Raw genomic sequence first — 19,706 nt, forward strand, 5'->3', positions numbered from 1 at the left:
TGCAGTTGAACACACGTGAATACACGCACAGGTCAATGCACAGACGTGAACACTGTTCAACGATCGCAGGTGCATACACACGTGAGTGTACACATGCAGGTGAACACACAGTTGACTACACACAAACAATGGTGAGAATGAGAGGAGTTTGTATGTTCTCCCCCTGTTCTGCAGTGAGAGTACTATTCATCTGGCCTTGTCCCGATGTTGGAACGGCTTGCTTTGTGTCCGTCTCAAAAACCCAAGTTGTGCAACAACAACAATACCTGCCATTCGCCATGAAGTGTCAGTTACCATGACACTTATGTGCCAGGCTGGGTGCACTTTGGGGCCAAGTGAAATAATTAAAAACCTCGCTGGTATAACCTCACCAGACAGACCCCGTTTTTGCCAACTCGCACTGACTAGTGTGGTGAAGTATGGTCATATAGCCCCCACGATTGACGCAACTTAGGGGATCCTACATTCAGCAGTGGATTGACAAAGGGCTGTACATTATATTGTAATGATCAGACGCTTGATACTTTGCAACTGCAAATTAATACGAATGTGGAAAAATAAGTGATTCGGAAAATGTATTTTAATAACTAAAAAGCAAAATAAAAATGCGGGAAAGTAAAATGCTTTCAGGTGAATGTGAGAACGACAATATCTGAAACCCACAATTCTTGGAGTTAGAGCCATTGCTCTGGTTTTCCCCTTGCTCCCACTCTCCTGACAAAATAAAATCAAGCATCATTCTCCTTGGCACATTATCATTTTATAGTAGTCACTGGAAGTAAATACATAGGTGCTCTATATTGAACAAGCTAGTGAGCACTAGAAAAGTTAAAGTGTCAAGCTTCTGACCCCAGCTGTCTCGGCCTGGCATGTTTCACCTGTGAACACTCACAGTGGTAATGCAGGCTTCACCAGCCAATAATTCTTATTCATTGAACAGCTTCTTCAATTGTTGTCCTTTATTTAACCATACGATTGACATCTACTTATTCAATTTCATATTAATGTCCTTCTTTATAAGGGGCATATAGGTGAATGTAGTTGCACAGGCTGCGTTATTAATTTATTTTCTAGGAAAATGTATAAAATTCAGATTTCGGTTGTCACTTGTGAGTGATGACATTTCATGGTCTTTGAGGTCCACCTTAGCAAGAGCGCTTTGGCAATTGCCCATGGAAATTATCAGAAATTATAAAATATACGCTCACACTCCAAGTATCGGGGGCAGTAATTCTGACCCTTTGTCCCTCTGAAGCCTTCTCGCCTCCTCACGGTGATCTCCACTTCTTCTCGCACTCCAAGTAATTGGAGCAGTGGCTGTGACCTTTTGTCCCTCCAGCACCTCCTCACGGGTGATCTTCACTTGATTCTCGTTTGACCCCCGGCCTCGTTCGGAGATCACGGCAGGACAGCCCATTCGAAGGATTTAGAAGAGGGCTCTTTCATCTCGGGGTTTACCTGCACAGGAAAGCGTGGAGTCAGTGGGGCATGGGGGGCAGTGCAGGGAGATTTGTGGATGTGGCAGAAAGAGATATGCAGAAGGGGAGTGTAGAAACTCAGGAGAAATAAAAAGTGAGGGTTAGGGTCAGTGTATTGGATTCATGGTACTGGCACAGCAGTTGGCACACTGCATTATGAACCCGTTCACCTGAGTCCATTTCCTACCTATAGCTAATAGTAGTAGCAAGTAATATCTGAACTAATTATGGCCTCCTCCCTTCAACAACCCACATCGCCTGGCACATGGTTGAGTATGCTCAAATAACCCCCATGACTGGCACAACCTTCATCCAGCAGTGGACTAACATATGCTTGAACATTCTATCTTAATTATGATTATAATAGTGAAGTGCAGAGCTATTAATGTCATTGTCCTTGATAATTATTTAACATTTTAATCATTAATTGTGACATCTAGTTATTATTTTTTAGTTTATTTTGCTTTTGTTGCCATACTGCCTAAAACCTAGAATGTTGCATGTGTAGTGGGTTCAACTGAGTCGCAGACGTACTCTTTGGAGGCAAGACATGTATTAATACCAACACACTTAACACAAAGGGGTAACTTGCCCCTTTACCAGATAACACCCTATGATGGTGGACCACCAGGCTAACTACACGAGTTACACTGGGAGTAGCTACAACGGATCGGACCCCAGCTTGGGTCCAGGTCCACGTGTTGGTGACTCCTCTCGGACGTAGAACGTAGATCTTTAGGATGACAACAGCAACACTCAACCCCGGTCCCTCAGGGGACCCGGCTTATATGCTCATGGGTCGTGGCTGGCCCCGCCCTTGGCCACGACCACCTTCTCGAATCCTCTAGCAGAATCTCGCCTGACACGTGACCACCCCTAGCTCCCCACTTGGGGCCCCTGTGTAGATCTTACTTGTCACGTGCCTTCCAGGGTCAACCAGAGTGCCATGGCCTGGGGTAACCTCATCCCATGGTTGACACTCCCACACTCCCTCCTGTAGGAGTCAGCACTGCACGCTACGCGTGGTGCCACTCAGCGCTATGACCCATCGCTCACCAAGCCCCCTCTGGGGCTGGTACTACACTCACATGTACGGGGTGTCCGCGATGGCAATACATCGCACGCCGTGCCTCGCTAGAGCCGGCATTACCCAGTGACATCCACGATGTCGCTACACACGTGATGTCCGCGATGTAAGTGCATCGCACGCCGTGCCTCTCTAGGACCGGCACCACACAGTGACATCCGCGATGTCACTACACATTTTTGGTGTGGTGTGTATATCAGCTTATGGCTTGTGTGTGATGCGGTGTGTGGCATGGTGTATATATCAGTAAGTGGTGTACAGTGATCCCTCGTTTATCACGGTTAATGGGGACCGGAACCCCTCGCGATAGGTGAAAATCCGCGAAGTAGGATTGGCCCCCTAGGAATTTCCGTATATGTGTGTGTGGGTACCAGAATGTTTAAATGTATATTTACACTTTATATATATATTTTACTTAAATCTATTTAATTATAAAACCTTAATATTATACACTCACTCTCTCTCTCATACGATACGTATTATGGTGTTCTACACTCACCAATGACAGTAGTATCTTGAGACTTGACTCCAGTAATGACGACGACGACGATGACAATGACGATGACAATGACGACGATGACAGACCTGTGCAGTTCGATGAATGTGATGATGAATGATGATGATTATGGTGTTACTGCACAGGTATAATGAGGCCTTTAAATCAGTTCGAAAAATCCGCGATGCACTGAGGCCGCGAAACTTGAACCGCGAAGTGGCGAGGGATTACTGTATATAGCATGTGTCATCTCAGTCAGTCAACCCATGGTACCTGGGTCTGTCCTGTAACCTCCTATCAGCGAGCCTTCGGCACTTTACGTGGCCTCAAAGTACGCCTAGCCTGGCACAAGCTCTGTGATGATGTTACCATCGCTTAGTGGAATATGGCAGCTGTTATTGTGGTGTGTGTGGCATGATGTGTATGTGGTGTGTTGTGGATCTCAGCATGTGCTGCGTGCGTTGTGTACGTCTTACCCGCGTATGCATGTACTGCTGCAGCAGCAAATGCAGCTCGGCGTTCTGCCGCCTGAGCGCTTCGGTCTCACCGACGAGGCCCTCTCGGGCACTCAGCACCGTGCTGCACTCCACACGGTGTAGACAAAGAGGTGTAGTCTTGTTTGTAGCCACTTCAGAAGCCGAGCAGAGTTGAGATATAAACAGTACTTGGAAGGGCAACCACCATGCATGTGGGCAGCATAATCAGTGCAGCAAAATCCATCGTTGTCCTGTGCTTCCCCTACCTTCACCAACCCGCACTGACCAGTGTGGGGGGCCCTCATTCAGTAGTGGATTGAAAAATGGGATGTACGTGTACATTATGGCCCATGTGGAGAATTTGTGATCGGCTGGATCAGCAATTGCTAATGTACAGGGTGATCTAATAATTATAGGTACCTCACGTACACACAAGACACACAAGGTACACACGCACAATGCAGGCACACACACAAGGCATGCACAATCAACACATACACACAAGACACACACTAGACAACCACACAAGGCATGCGCACACACACAGAGAAGACACACACAAGGCATGCAAAGACAAAGATTCCCCGTGTAGCCTTAACAGACTGTTGGGGCAAGTGCTGTTAGCGAGCACCTCTAAAGGTCAGCACGGTACGCATGAGGGTGGGTGGCCAGCACAAGGCATGCACACGCATGCGCACACACACACACTCACTGGTACTTGTCGAGGCCTTGCAGCAGCGCGTCCCACACTGTGAGGCGCTCGTCGGGGATGATCCCGGCGAGCTGGTGCCAATACTCCTGATCCCGCTCCTCGTCGCGCTCACCAAGCCCGGCCTCCAGCAGCGCTCGGTCAAACCCGCTCCTGCCGCCCACGTAGCCCCGTCCCATGGCAGCGCGATAAGTGGGAGTTTTAGTGCAAAGTAGAAGCCTCGTTGCAGTTATCTCAGAAGCAGAGTTGCCGACCCCACTGATTTAAGCTGGTTGCTGACAATGTTTAAACCCTTTTACCTTGCCTACAGATTTTCAAAGTAAAAACTGCACAAATTTGTTTGTTATTTTTTACGATGCAATATGATTGGCTTTGCAAATCAGGCCCAGGCTCCCTGGACCTCTTTATTGCTGAGATGAAAACGTATAAAGTGAAAGAAAGATAGGGGTAGGCCCAACAGCAGCAAACTTGAGTGATCAATCACACTTGTTTGGCAGGGGCTAGCATCAAATACGTATTGTTACGTGCTTTTGACAAATTTCTTTTATCACCTGGTGTGGCCTGCCTCCTTACCAGCCCCTAATGACGAGCCACCACTGTGGGTAAGTAGATATGAAGGTAGGTTTGTTTTGACAGGCAGCTAGGTAAGTAGGATAGTTGGGTATGCAGAACGTTTAATTAATAAAATGACGTTGGAGGTCACCGAGACAACACATCTCCTTTTCAAGAGAATTCTGACGTGAAATGCGAGAAAAACAAGTGCAACGCAACACGTCTCGTAATGTCACATGACCACAACATTGCACGTACAGAGTTCTCAGCCTTGTCTAAGCCACGAGAGCTGAGCTGAATTTGTCGCTGTATTATCGTTTATGGCACCGGTTCAAAAATAGTTGAAAATGTAGCGATCCCAACAAGCAGCGGTGAATCAAAGAGACCTTCCTTTTCTCCTCTGCCTACTCTCTATCATATAAGTATGCCCATTGTTTCTCTACAGTGTCATAAGATGTGCTGGCAATATACGGTATATAATTACATATGGTATCGTGTTGTATTATTGATGAGTTGAACTTAAATCATGAGTATGAAGTCGGATGAATGAGCGTGCACACCTGTTGGGCTTGCGATGCTCCTTCATGAACAGCTTCAGAGCAAACAGGACATCGTCGGGGTCGATGAGATCATCGCTTGTGGGCGCCAAGGGCTGCTCTCCTCCTTCTGTCTCCCCTCCATTCCTCCCGTCTGCATCTCTCTCCTCCTCCGCTCGCTCGCTCACCTGCTCTCCATCTCTCTCCTCCTTTCTCTCTCTCCCTCCACCTACCTCCTCAACTTTGGCAGCTCCAGCCTCTCCATTCTCCTTCTTCAAAGAGGCAGCCCTCTCACTTCCCTGCACAAGTTGACACCATCGCAGCAGCTTGTGAATATGATCTTTACCTTGTATGTATGTAAATGTATGGATGGATTCGGGATGAATTTTATATTTTTACATTTCACATTTCCGATTTTTAGGACAATTTTGGATTTTTTTTTCATAATGTTGGAAAATGCATATTATGTAATAATTTTCATGTTTCTTCGTGCTAATAAAAGTGACGTCGCTCGGTGTCACGTGACACCGATTTTGGCAGGAAAAGCCACGAAAGTTGCGTAATAAAAATGATGTCAATTTCCGCAATGTCATACTTTCAGATCAATCCAAACTTTTTATTTAGGCTCAATTTCCGCACGTTGCGGATTTATCCTACAATCGGGAACACACCCCCAGCACTATGGACGAGCACTACCTTCACGGCAGCCCAGAGCTGCGCACGTTCCGCCTTCCGCTCCTTTCCGAATGCCAGGAAGAATTCCGCGAGCTTCTTCACGTCCTCCTCCGTCTCCAAACCCAGAGCCTGGAGACAAGGCACAGGCAAGCGCCATTCAAAAGATTAAAAAGTCAAAGAAGTCAAAGAGTGCCTTCATGCTCAAGTGAGGGGTGGCGCTCACGTCCGCTGGCAACTACTGAGCTAGTGTTGAAAATTCCACTTTGACATGGTCAGTCTCTCCGTATGACCACCACTAGTTCAAAAGAGTGATTATAAAAGCAAAGTGGTTAATATGTATTTTGGCACTGGTATGTTTACTGAGTCTTAATAAGTCTCATGCAGAATTTAGATATTTAAGCTGAAAATAAAAGAGGTTTTATCTTGGGTGTTTATGATAGAGCGATGGGTTTCATGATGTGTACAGTTTGCTTTGCTGCCCCAGGACCCTGTTATAAATCACAAACAGGAGGAAGGAATTACTCCCATCATGCCTTGCATGCATGCTCATGTGACCACCACATTGCACTTACAGTACTCCCAGCCTTGTCTAAACCACAAAATGGGAACAGGTGAGCTTGTTTATTGCTCTCAAGAGGAAGCAGTGAAACAAAGAAGCAACTAAAGACTAGTTTTGTTCTCATTAGGACTCATTCGTACAGTACAGTCATCAACGTTCACTGCCGCTCTATGCCGCTGGGAGCCCAATATATGGAGATAACATACTGTACATTTACATTATGGGGATGCCCAAAGTACTTGCCTCAAGGCAAAAAAAAAATTACATTTCCTGTCAATGACGAAAAAACCCATCACACAACCGGAAAACACACACGGGCTGGAAACAACTACAGGTTGAAGAGAATACCTGAACCAGCCCCATACAATAGACTGTATACCATGTATATTATGAATGTATTATACTATAAGCTGTATATATAAAATGCAGGTAATTAAGTAAAGATTTGTCAAAATCGCTTTTAATGCTGATGATACATGCACAAAGTTGTACGTGTAGTAATAGATGATTTTACATTCAAAAATGTTACGTAAAATTGGTTAGCATAATACCTGCAGCTAAAATATATTATAGAAATAAAAACGTATTAATTTTTTTTATTTAATCATCACCCCAAAACCACAATTATCACGTGTGTAGAGTCTAATGGATACTTACATGCATTATTTAATGCATGTAACATGAGCATAACAATCACTTTTATTAGATAAATTGTGACAAACCTACCACCACCCGGCGCTCATTTCAGCACGAGGCACTTTGGAAGTGACTCGTATTCACTCGATTATGATCTACGTGCCATGAATAAGACCCATTGGCCGAAACGTCACCTGCTATATATTTCTTTTCTTTTGAGAACACAGTAGTGTTGTTAACGAAAGCGTGAGTTCTTATTCACGTGAGGCGGTGGGAGGGCAGGAGCGCTTGTGTTGCATTGGAGATCGCGGGGGTGGGCGGTTCACGATGGGACTCACGGTGAGGACGGTGTGCAGCGTCAGAAGGGAGCGCTCGTCACGGGGTAGAGGCTCCAGCAGCTTCAGCAGCTTCTGCTCCACCAAGAAACCCTGGGGGAGAATGGCAGTGCTGGACATTACATTTATAATGTACGCACTGCGGTGGCGAGATGTTAACTACCTCGCCTGGTAAACAGATCGTGGGTTCGATCCCAACCCTGACACCTGTATATTTGGAGTTTGCATGTTCTCTCTCACCGTGGACACGTTAATTTTTATCCGAGTCCTCCAGTTTTTCCCCTCCACATTTATAAACAACATGTGTTTAGAGTATTTGGCTGTTATAAATTTACACGTGATAAGCCACTTCATTGAGCTATCGTTTGTGGCCAAGTCACTTCTGAAAAAGAGCTATATAGCTCAGTGTGCCTTACCTGGTAAAGTAAAGAATAGTTTAGTTTAGTTTTTTATTCACGTATTTATTTATTCACACTTGTTTACCTAGACAAGTATCACTGAATCTCAAGAATGTTATTCATGAGGGTCCAGCCACGTTTTAACAGTGTAATCTCAGTTGGTAATATTTCAGCATTGAGATGTTTGGCTAATACCAGTTACATTATGTTTTGTTGTTGTTGTTATGGGAGGAAACCAGAGAACCCGGAGAGAAAACATGCAGAACAGAGGGAGAATATACAAACTCCACACAGAAAAGGCACCCGAGTCGGGAATCGCACCCAGGCCCCCCTTGCCAATATTCATAAAATCTGAAAAAAATACTTGGAAATTATGTAACTGGGAATCACCACATCGCAGTAATTTCCCCCTACTGGAAGGCTAATTAATATTCCAATGCCGCTGCTACGTTCACCTTGTACCCGCAGTGACAGCTGCGATTGGGGGTCCCCTTGACGAGATTCCAGGAGGGCATTGTAATGGTTGCGATGAGATGTAATGGAAGACGTTTTGAGTTGCTGATGCAAATAAGCATCTTATATATGCAAATCTTTATACTTATTCCTTTGCACACAAAATTACAGCAAAGTGGTGGTGATGTCACCAATGTTTTTGTCAGGTGAGAGGAACTTAGTTAGCAGAAGTCAAAGATCCCTTAATAGCCAAACAGGCTCTTGGAGTAAGTGCTGTTAACAAGCACCTGTTAAGTTTGGCACAGCACACAAAGGGGTGGTGTGGCAAGAACCACAATGCTATTTTTGTCTCCCCCGTGCTGATGTGTACAAATTACAACAGGTACTCATTTAGGGCTGACTAGACCTAGAGAAGGCCAAGCAGGTTAGGACACCACTTTCCGCTGATGTTGTGTATGGCCGCGAATTAAACTCAGGTCGTAGCATTCAGTGTACAGTGTGCTACCCACTATGTCACTGCTCTACCACACATACACACACCAAGACTCACTTGTGGCTCAACCTTCTAGACAAGCACAAAGCATTACTGTTGATTACAAAAGTCATGGACACTTACCGATTCATCGCTGAGCAGCTCTAGGATTCGTTTCAACGTTGCAGGGGTAAGTGCTGGAGATTCCCTCCCTTCCTTCGATGTGTTTGCCTCTCTAACCTTTTCCTCCTCCTCCTCATCCTCTTGTTTCAGCCCTCCTTCAACAGACACAGTGCCAACTCCACACTCCAAATTACAACAAAACAGCACTTATGCATAACAGCACGTGGCTAGGAGCTAGTTGAGGGATTTACAAATAAAAGCCGTAACATTTTCTATAATAGAACGAGAGTTGATAGTAATTATGGAGGCGTCACATTATTAATCTCTCTGGGAATCACACACAGTGTTATGGTTTAAGAGTTCAACAGATATAGTTTGCCTAGCGTACACTTAGGATTAAATCATCATCACACTGCTAATCCCTACTACCGCTACAACGGACAGCAGTGTGTCCCCCTGCAGCTACTCACCGGGCGTGGTGAGGACGCTCTTGGTGAGCTCTGCGGCCGTCCGGTGGCTGCTCGTGGCGAGACGGCTGGGCCCAACCAGGAGGGCCTCGGAGTCAGGGGGGGCCTCCCAGTCCAGGCCCAGCTGCTGCTCGGTGATGGCGCGGTCGGCGTCAAGGGCCCGGCGAGCGAGGCGGCGTGCCTCCTCCTCCGCCATGAGCCACACGCCACGGAAACGGCGCGCGTCCACACCGCCAAAGTGACTGCGTCGCATACGGGAAGGGCAGAGGGTGGGAGATGAACGGTGATTGATAAGGCTAATGTCAAGGAGTATAAATCATCACGCAAACTCTGGTCTACCTCGCAGTGGCTTTTGGCTAACCATCAAACAAAGACGGTCACTGCATCGCGCACTTTCATATGTGCTTCTGTGGCCGTCTGGAACGCTTTTCCTTCCGATATTAGGAAGCCACTGGAGCTATCCACTTTCAAACATAGATTGAAACTCATTTATTTTGAACTGCTTTTTGTATTTAGTTTGTTGTCCTTCACCCGCACCTCCAATTAGCACGGTTGGATACGTACGGTGCAAAAAAAGTTAAACATACGTATATGAGGGTATGTATCACAGACTTTAATGTGAACTTCCCCCCCCCAACAGCTATTTACTTTCCGTCAATCCCATTATCACACCACAACCTAAATACTTTCAGAAACTCAGCCCCTGGACAGCTGCGGCTGAAATGAAGGTCTCAGTGGGAGTGACTCTCCCGCGTGTGCCGACCTCTCACCTGGTGAGGCTATGCACCTGTTGCTGCTCCTCGGACATCCGCGTGAAGTCGCTCGCCAAAGACAAGTTCTCGTCCTTGTACTGCCGCTCCATCTTGGCGTGACGGGCCTTCAAGGAGGTTAACAAATCCTGCTGCCTGTAGGGCCCACGTTCAAGTGCAGTATTAACAATCTCTAAATATTTATATTCACAAAAATATCGTGATGCTTTTGGTGTGGCCAAACAATTAAGTCAAGATAGTCATGATGAACACAATTTTACGACTGAGTACTAGAACACGCTTATTCTTTTTAAAACAGGCATTTGGCACACCTCACAGCTGAATAAAAAAATTCCAGGAAAAGTGCATTTGTTTTCTCATTAGAATTGGCCGGCGAGGGCTAAAGCTACTTCTAAGTAAAATTGATGAAAAAACTAATTCAACATGTCTGAACCCTACTTCATTGTAAGTAAATAATTAATACCTCATCTTCCATATTTGTTTCACCACATTAAAAAAGTATGTTTATGCAACTCATCAGCCACACAGCCTTCTGGGAGTGAATCATGCTCGGTGCACTCCGAGGCCACGTAAAGTGTCGAAGGCTCGCTAACTGGAGGTCATGCGACAGTTCCAGGTTCCATGGGTTGACTGACTGAAACGACTGGCAGATGCACCATCTGTGTCCCCTGCTTTGCCAACTTGCTGCATTTTAGCCACCCAGCTCCAGGAGGGTAGGTGCAATATTCACATGCACACACACACACAAGTGTGGTGCTACCTTGTGAGCCGGCGTTTTTGCAGAGCCTTGGCCAAGGCATTCTCTTCATCACGTTTTTTCAGCACATGGAAGTTGTACTCAAGCTTCTCCTGGTTGAGTTGGTATGTAGCCTTCATCTGCTGCAGCTGCTGCTGCAGGGCCTGGAGTGTCAGCCAACATCGTCGAGACCAAGCAAATATGGATCCTCGTTTTACAATATCAACATGATCATTTTCAATAATCACCATTATTTTTATTGACATGATTATTGTAACTTTATTATATTACCATCGTCATTTTATATTAACAAGATCATCATAAATGTTCAATGTCATAATTGTGTAACATTATAACTCAACTTTGCAGAACCTCATATTTCCATCTGTGCAACATCTCCTGCATTTCTCATTTGTTTCACCAGCTGCAGCTTCGACTCTCACTCATGCCTTCATCATATCCTGACTCGGCTTCCACACCTCTCCTCCATGGCCCCCCCATATTCCTCATCTCTAAACTCCAGATGATCTAAGATGCCGCTGCCAAACTAGCACCCATAAATGAGACCACATCACCCTAATGCTGACAATACAATCTCGAATCACTTTCAAGATCACACTCACCAACGTCAAGATTCTATATGAACTCGCCCCTGCCTACCTCTCCCCTCTCCATCTCACTCCACTCCCCTCTATACTCTCTCACCTCTACCCTCATGGCATTCCCCTCCATGCATTACTTTACCTCTCCTGTCTCATTTCACTCTACTCCCCTCCATACTCTCTACAATCCAGAAACCAAACCCTTTGGTTAGATGCCCCCAGTCGTCCATCCGCTCAGTGAGAGGTAACTCATTCTCTATGGTACTACTAGAACTTATCATTTAAAAAATCATCATGAGCATGTTATAATATCATCATTCTACGTTATTGACATGATCATCATCACAGTTAACAATGACAACATCACCACCACCACCATCAACATCCATGAAAACACATCCCAAATTTTTTGATGGTCATCAATATAATCTCCATTGGCGTTAACACCGTCAACAACACCATCAGCATTTACAATACACCAATCATATCATTACTAATGCCATTTAACTAATTAATGAATGAGCTGTTGGACGAACTCATGAATTGGCTGACTGATGAATGATCACCTGCACGTCGCCCTCCAGCTTTTCCTTGATCTCGTTGGTCTCCTCCACCCCCTGCCGCCGCAAGTCCTGAAGCTGCTGCTCTTGATCCTCAGCTCGACGCAGTCGCCCCTCCAGCTGCTGCTCCTGTGGTCACAAACAGCCACGGCCAGGCTCAGACTTGGAAGGTGACGTGGCCCGTCGGTAGCACGCTCGCCGCTTGTTGCAAAGCGTCACGGTTCAGTCCCAGTGGCCGCCCTGACTCATGCTGCAGGTGTATTAACTGTTTAGTGACATCGCGGATGTCACTGTGTAATGCCAGCTCTAGACAGGCACGGCATTCGATGTATTGCCATTGCGGGCACCACGTATATATGGGTGCACTACCGGCCCTAGAGGGGCTCGGTGAGCGCTGTCCGACAGTGCTGAGTGGCACCACGCTCTGCGTGCAGTGCCGACCCCTACAGGATAGGGTGTGAGAGTGCCGGCCATGGGAATGGGGTTACTAAGGGCCATGGCACTCTGGTTGACCCCGAATGACACGTGACCGGTAAAGTCGACACAGGGGTCCCAGGTAGGGGCTAGGGGTGGTCACGTGTCAGGGTCGAGCACCTGTTAGAGGATTCTAGAAGGTGGTCGTGGCTAAGGGCGGAGCCAGCCCTGCCACAGAGGATAAAAGCCGGGTCCCCGAGAGGGACCGACTGCTGTTGTTCATCTGGAAGAATCTACGTTCTACATTCTAGGTCCTACAAGAGTCACCAACACGTGGACCGGGACCCAGGCCAGGGTCCAGTCCGGTGTAGCTAACTCCAGTATTAGCCTGATGTTCCACCACCATAGGTTGTTAATGTGTTAAGGGGTAGTAAGTGCCCCGTGTGTTGGTTTTAATAAATGTGGTGCCTCCAAGAAGTGCGTCTGCGACTCAATTGAACTCACTACAACTGTAAAAAGATACGTGTTGTCCGCTTCGCAGTGGAAGCTAAAGACCTCGTGACATTATTCCATGTGTTCCGGCATCGCGGTCCAATTTTTTTAAAAGTATTATAAATCACTTGCAAATTTCTTAATTATGAAGCTATATAGAATCACTCGCCCCCCCTGGCATCCACCTTGTTCCACGCAAGGGCACCTACTACCAGGGTCATATTTAAGTTTAGGATTATGTTAGGTTGAAAGTTGAAGTAAAGTTTAGTGAACCATATATTTGAGAATTAGTCCTTGGGTTAAGGGCTACACTTAGGGTTAGGGTAAGGGCAGGGCTGTTGGGCTGGCCATATAGTGTGGTGTTGTGTGTGTGTGTGAAAACTCACCTCCCTGTCTCGCCTGGTGTGTGTCGCTTGCTCCCACTCCTTGCGGTTTTTCTCCAGCAGCTCACGCCTCTCTGCTTCAAACTCTTTCTGCAAGGATAGGCATAGAAGTAATACAGAAAAAATACATTCGTATTAAAAATCCAAGGCGTCATTATGGCAAATTGCTAAATATGCCATGGTACCTCCCAATTGCGTAATTTTGTCTATGACCAATCTCATCAGACCTCAGAAGGTAAGCAGGTTTGAGCTTGGTAGGTGCTTGGATGGGAGACTGCCTGGGCATATTAGGCATTAAGGTTTGGGTTTTAATGGTGGCCAGAAAATGGCAGCACAGCAATGTATCTATCTGTGTAGAGCTCTGAGCATCATTCCCTCATAAGTGTGGTGGGTTTTATAACTTCAAATCTAGATCACGTAGAAGGGAAGTAATAAAATAATAAAAATAAAACATAATAAAATAATTCTCACGACGTTTCACCTGAGGACGGCTGCTTGCGTTGTGGCCGAAACGTCGTGAGAATTATTTTATTATGTTTTATTTTTATTATTTTATTACTTCCCTTCTACGTGACTTTACCGAAAGAACCAAGATGAATCCCTGCAGTCACGAAAGCTTTAAATCGAAATTCAAATCTAGAATTTATCCGGGTACTTTGGTTTCCGCTCATGTGCCAAACACTCATTCATTCAATGGCCAAACATTCCATTGTAGAAAAACCCCTCCTGAAAATGAGTTCTAAAATTCAGCTTTATTATTTATACTGGCAGTGGCGTGGTTGGTGCAGTGGTTATTGGACTGCACAAAAAATTCCCAGCCATGGCTAAAATGAAAAGCAAGTGATACCTGAACCAGTGCTAGGATCATCCTTCACAAATCCACAATAACCAGCATGGATAAGTTTGATCAAACAACCCCCAATTACCAGCATGGCATGGGAAGATCTTCCTCCAGTAGTGGATTGACAAAGCGATGACAATTACTACTGTTATATTAGGAGCATTGTGTACGTATGTTGAACTTCTTTCTAACCATACGTAGCTAACCGTGCTAATCGAAGGTGCGGCCTTCTCACGTGAAAATTTATCGCAGCCAAATAATCTAAACACATGTTTCTAATTGTGGAGGGAAAAGCCGGATGAGCTAGAGAAAAATCCACATGACCACGCGGAGAACATGTAAATTCCAATTATACAGGCGTCAGGGTTGGGATCGAACCCAAGACTTCTGTATACAGGGCAATATTCCTTCACGCCAAGCGCTACCTCCAGGCTCGTCATCTCTTCACGGCATGTCTGGGCGATGCTGCGTGCCTGCTCCTCCATCCGCTCCGTGAGAAGTTCTATGTCGGTCGCCTGTCGCTTAAGGTCTCGAACAAACTGTTCATCGTGTGTCTTGAGCTCCTGAGCACACACACACACATACATAAATTAACAAGCACGCATGCATGCGAACATAACCAAGTCTCGCATTTGCAGTGAGAAATTGCCTGTAATCCAGAGCTCCAGGGGGTGGCGTTGGTGGACTGCGCCGAGTTCCCCATGTATGTGGGATTATTGCACGGGCAGTGAGATGATACTGGCAGAAGGCAGTACAGCAAGTATGATCTTCTTGGTTCTTTCGGTAAAGTCACGTAGAAGGGAAGTAATAAAATAATAAAAATAAAACATAATAAAACAATTTTTTTATTTTTTATTTTATTACTTCCCTTCTACGTGACTTTACCGAAAGAACCAAGAAGATGAATCCCTGCAGTCACGAAAGCTTTAAATCGAAAAAAGCAAGTATGATGCTGATCTACTTTGTACAATGGTGTTTGAATGTGATTTTCTTGTATGCAATTATTTTCTCTGGCTACTCCATTTCCTTCAAGCGACTTCTGAAAATAAATGTCTATTATTTCTGTAATCCTATCCACAGTATCCAACCAAGTAATGAGCCCTACTCTAATCACAAGTTAAGCACATAAGAATCACTCCTAACTCCAACAAGCAAGGCAGCCAAGCATGAGTGCAAACCTTAACCACACTAGCCAATCGAACACTCATCCTATCCATAACTCTCAAACTATCCAACCAGCCATTATCTATATCCCTACGCCTACCCCATCCTTAACACTAGCCCAACCATGACACTTAACCCTGCTTTCCATTTAATGATTGTTCTTGCTTTCCACTCGTTGGTGTCCTATCACATTCACAGGGCACCTGCTCGAGTTCAGTGATGAGCTTGTTCTTGTCTTCGATGAGAGCAGCGCACAGCTTCTGCTGTGCATGCAGGGCATCTCGCAGCGCCTGAGGCACAGGGAGGGCCCGCTTGGTCTCGTTGGTGGCAGCGTTGACGGCCCCATCGGCGGTCACCCTGGTCTTTCCGCTGAAGTCCCTCAAGCCGCCGAGCGGCGCGTGCCAACCGCTGGCGATGCGTTCGAATTTCTCGAGGCTTTCACGGGCTTCCGACTCTAACTTCTCCAGCCTGAGCGGCAACGGCAGAGATTTGGAGATGTGTCAATAGCACGAGGAAATGATTCATTCACCTATTTTGTTGATTCGTTAGTTTGTTCCTTCACAGTCCAGGAGGTAAAAATAGTGCTTAAAGAAGTAGCCAAGTCCTAATTAGAATGTTTGGCTCATTCTCTAGTAATGATGTTCGCACACTGCACCATTGAAGGCTGAGTTCAAAAAGTTGAGCCACAGGATACCAGTCACATTTGACTAAAACTAAGTTCTGAAATGTATAATTATGATGGTCTCACCCCATAATGTTAAAAGTTTCTTAATTTAAATATCACAAATGTGGGTTCCAATGACATATGCAGCATTATTCAACTGAATGTGATGCACTGCTCGCTAGCAGTGTTACTGCTGATGCCTCTTGTGTACGCTGCACAGTGCTGCTAATGCCCTGTTGATGGTTGCAACATGATTATGATTATGCGTGATGATGATGATCGTCACGATGCTGAGAACGACTATGAAGGTTATGACCATGATAATGATGTCACGACCATGATAATGATGTCACGATCACCATGGTGATCGTGGTGACAATGGTTGTGATAATTCGGATGACAATATTTATGGTGAACGCCGATGACACCATAGGCATGGGCTGCAAATGACATAAGAATGACAATGATGACAACCTCTCGCTTACCTCAGCCTTCGCGCTTCCTCGTTGTGCGCGCGCCTCTGTACCTCTCTGGCATCCCCCGCCACGCGTACATTACTCACCAGCTCCGTGCCGTCTTCCAGAAGCTTGTCCAGCCTCTGTGCCAGCAACAGCCAGATGAGCTCACTTTAGCAAGGAGACACATTAACTCGTTCGCTATCACAAGCTGCTTCCGGACCATCTTGAAGAAATGGTGATTTAAAAAAATTTTACTCGCCATCATTACTTATATAACATACCATGCCTCCCATGCAGGACAGTATATCTCAAGGTGCCCAGTAAGTCAGAAAAATCCAGCGAGGCAGAAAAACCACGTCACCTCACAAAAACAAACAATCAAACTTACAATAGATATTATAAATTATTAGTACTCATGAATTCGGATGAATAAAAGTTAACTTTTTCTGTGATTAAAATAATTACTAGAACCATCCCCTATGAATAACTTATGGAGAGCAGTCGTGTAGTGATTAGCACGCTGTGCTACGAACCCGGCGGTCCGGGTTCGATTCCCGCTCACGGTCAACACCAGTGACGATTATCTGAACCAGTCCTGAGCCTCCCCTAGCTCTACTAAGCCTCAAATGAGTATCTGGTGCGGTGTGTAAACATCGCCACTGCGGAGCCAAAGGCGGCCGGGTGTGGTGCCGGCCACTCACCCCCTCCTGTGCCGTGTCAGCCTTCATCGGTTCTACTCGCTAACAGCACTAACAGTCTGTTCAGGCTATATGAGGGATCTTTGTCTTTGCATGCCTTATGTGTGTCTTGTGTGTGTGCTTACCTTGTATGGTTGTCTCGTGTGTCTTGTGTGTATATCGCTTGTGCATGCCTTGTGTGCCTGCTTGTGCGTGTGTACCTTGTATGTGTCTTGTGTGTGCTTGAGGTACCTATAATTATATTACCTAGTACATTAGCAATTGCTGATCCCGGCAATAACAAATTATTTGTTATATATGACTGCTGTTATTCAATGGCTGTGTGGGGGTCCATGTCCTGGGCCTCACCTGACGGCTCTCCTCCTCACGGCGCTGGGCTTGGCCACCCTGGGTGAGGGCATCGAGTGATAGGCTGGATGTCTCACCCAGAATCGCCCTGTGTCCACAGGTTTGTGTGAAAGCAGACATTTGTGTGGGAGGAAAAGAGTTCGTGTTAGATGTCCATGATGACGACGATGGTGATTGAGTCACGATTGGGCACAGCGTATTGTGCTGATATTAATATTGATCGTGTTGATGATCATAGTAAGATAGATTTGAATTTTTCGTGATAATTTATTTTATTTTATACCTACGTGACTTTACCGAAAGAACCAAAGAGCATAGTAAGATACTTCATTTGACCAGTTTCAAGTTGATTTGTTTAAACAGGTGCGGACTCAGGAGAACAGGATGAGTCTCATTTGCAAGCGTAATCTGGGTCACAAAATTAGAAAAGCAATACCATGAGACAAAGTAGATTAATGAAGAAAAACAGGAATTAGTGCAAAAAACATTGAAGCTTACATGGGCTCTTTTACTAGACCTGATTAATTTCCCTGATAATTTTACACTTTGTGTTATTATGCTTCGAAATGTACTGTTAGGCCGGCCCACGTAAAGATGGCCAATGTTGTGTCGTTACGACCCTCCACCACCCGACACAGCCAAACACATTTAAATCGTCACGCGCACGAGCGTTTAACGCACCCGTTATTATCGTTTCATTCCGCAGAATTGTTCACGATGATGTGGACGATGATGTCCATGTTGATGTCAACATCTCACCTCTTCAACGCCTCCACCCTCGCCGCCACTCTCAGTCTCCGCGCCTCGATTCGCTCCGTCTGATCGCTCGACTCCACAGACGGAGGTGCCGCCTTCACCTCCTCGTCGGCCTCCTCCGCGCTCATTTTCTCGCCCACCCCCCACCCTCACCACCACCGAAACAAATTTGATTCAAAGGCAATTTAGAAACCACCAACTTTGTTTTTAAATCCACCGCGCCATCAATCGGTCGTGTGAAGAGAGGTTTCAAAGCAGTTGGGTTTGGGATGCTGTAGTCAAGGGGCGTTGCTAGGGGGCGTTGTTAGGGAGGGGCGTTGTTAGGGGGCGTTGTTAGGGAGGGGCGTTGCTAGGGGGCGTTGTTAGGGAGGGGCGTTGCTAGGGGCCGTTGCAGGGGAAAGTCACGCCCTTTCCAATACCCTGACCAATCAGGACGCGAGTTAACGATTCTCAGAAGAGTTGGAGCCGTTTCGTTGCGCGCGGGAATTTTTATTTTTCTCTGCTGGAGGAATCTGATGAGCTATAAAGCTCTTTTTCACGTGGTTTTTTGTGTGCCATGCAACCAAAACTATGGGGGCACCCGTGTCGTGCGCGCTCCTTCAATGGAGGAATAGCAAAACTTACATGGACTCTCTTTCTCCTGAAGTCCTCTCGTGGCGTGCAGTCAACGTTGGCATTGTCGCTTCTGAACACACTGCTGCCCCACGTCATTTACAAACAATAAAGAACGCCTTCCCCTCCTCCCCAGGGAATTCACGCTGTCGTTTCTGGAAGTTTATCTTACGGCATTGGAATTCCCTTCCGTGCGGAGTGAAAAACAAAACCCGCGGACGGTGCTTCTCAAACTTCAGATTGCCTCTTGATTTGAGGCTTTCGTGACTGCAGGAATCCATAACTCTTTGGTTCTTTTGATAAAGTCACGTAGGTAGAAAAATAAAATAAATAACTTATTTTATTTATTTTATTTCTTATACCTACGTGACTTTAGCGAAAGAACCAAAGAGTTCAGATTCCCTTCCGAAGATCGAACCAATACCAGCAGGCACCATTCGCCACTAAAGTGACGTTGACGTCAACCGCGGCGTCTGTGCCAGGCTAGGTGCATTCTAGATTTGAAGCTTTCGTGACTGCAAGGATTCATACTCTTAGGTTTTTTAGGTAAAGTCACGTAGGTAAAAATAAAAAATAAAAATAATAGAAATAATAATTTTATTTATATTATAAAAATAATAATAGAAAAAATCGTATTTCTATTATAATTTTTATTATTTATTATTTATTTTTACCTACGTGACTTTACCGAAAAAACCTAGGCTAGGTGCACTTTGAGGCCACGTGAAGTGTCCGACGGATCGCTGACAGGAGGTC

The 19,706-nt window shown here is 45.7% G+C and overlaps 1 protein-coding gene across 2 annotated transcripts; it reads right to left on the reverse strand.

The window, feature by feature from the left end:
- Positions 1-562: 562 nt before the first annotated feature.
- DRC1 (dynein regulatory complex subunit 1) lies at positions 563-19,547 on the reverse strand. Of its 2 annotated transcripts, none has more exons than XM_078612424.1 (17): positions 18,342-19,547; positions 17,583-17,670; positions 16,564-16,676; positions 15,618-15,882; positions 14,676-14,813; positions 13,413-13,499; positions 12,127-12,249; positions 10,983-11,122; positions 10,223-10,357; positions 9,456-9,694; positions 9,007-9,137; positions 7,543-7,632; positions 6,031-6,138; positions 5,359-5,633; positions 4,250-4,399; positions 3,538-3,640; positions 563-1,458 (listed from the first exon to the last, which is right to left on the reverse strand). In XM_078612424.1, the coding sequence occupies exons 1-17, from the start codon at positions 18,464-18,466 to the stop codon at positions 1,399-1,401; spliced, it is 2,370 nt and encodes a 789-aa protein (XP_078468550.1). In that variant the 5' UTR covers positions 18,467-19,547; the 3' UTR covers positions 563-1,398. The 2 variants fall into 2 exon arrangements, with proteins under 2 accessions (XP_078468550.1, XP_078468542.1); XM_078612416.1 differs by having other exon boundaries at positions 9,007-9,140; positions 18,342-19,546.
- Between the last annotated feature and the right edge of the window lie 159 nt (positions 19,548-19,706).

This window comes from Lampetra planeri, chromosome 2 (assembly GCF_965212315.1).
Source record: "Lampetra planeri chromosome 2, kcLamPlan1.2.h2, whole genome shotgun sequence".
Taxonomy (NCBI): domain Eukaryota; kingdom Metazoa; phylum Chordata; class Hyperoartia; order Petromyzontiformes; family Petromyzontidae; genus Lampetra; species Lampetra planeri.

What these genes read in the sequence shown, in the direction of transcription:
- DRC1 (XM_078612416.1), bottom strand. Translation starts at nt 18,466, where the DNA reads ATGAGCGCGGAGGAGGCCGACGAGGAGGTGAAGGCGGCACCTCCGTCT. An exon ending in GAGCATCGCAAGCCCAACAG is followed by an intron (nt 4,400 to 5,358) that starts GTGTGCACGCTC and finishes CGTGGGCGGCAG; the next exon opens with GAGCGGGTTTGACCGAGCGC. An exon ending in CAAGGCCTCGACAAGTACCA is followed by an intron (nt 3,641 to 4,249) that starts GTGAGTGTGTGT and finishes TGTGGAGTGCAG; the next exon opens with CACGGTGCTGAGTGCCCGAG.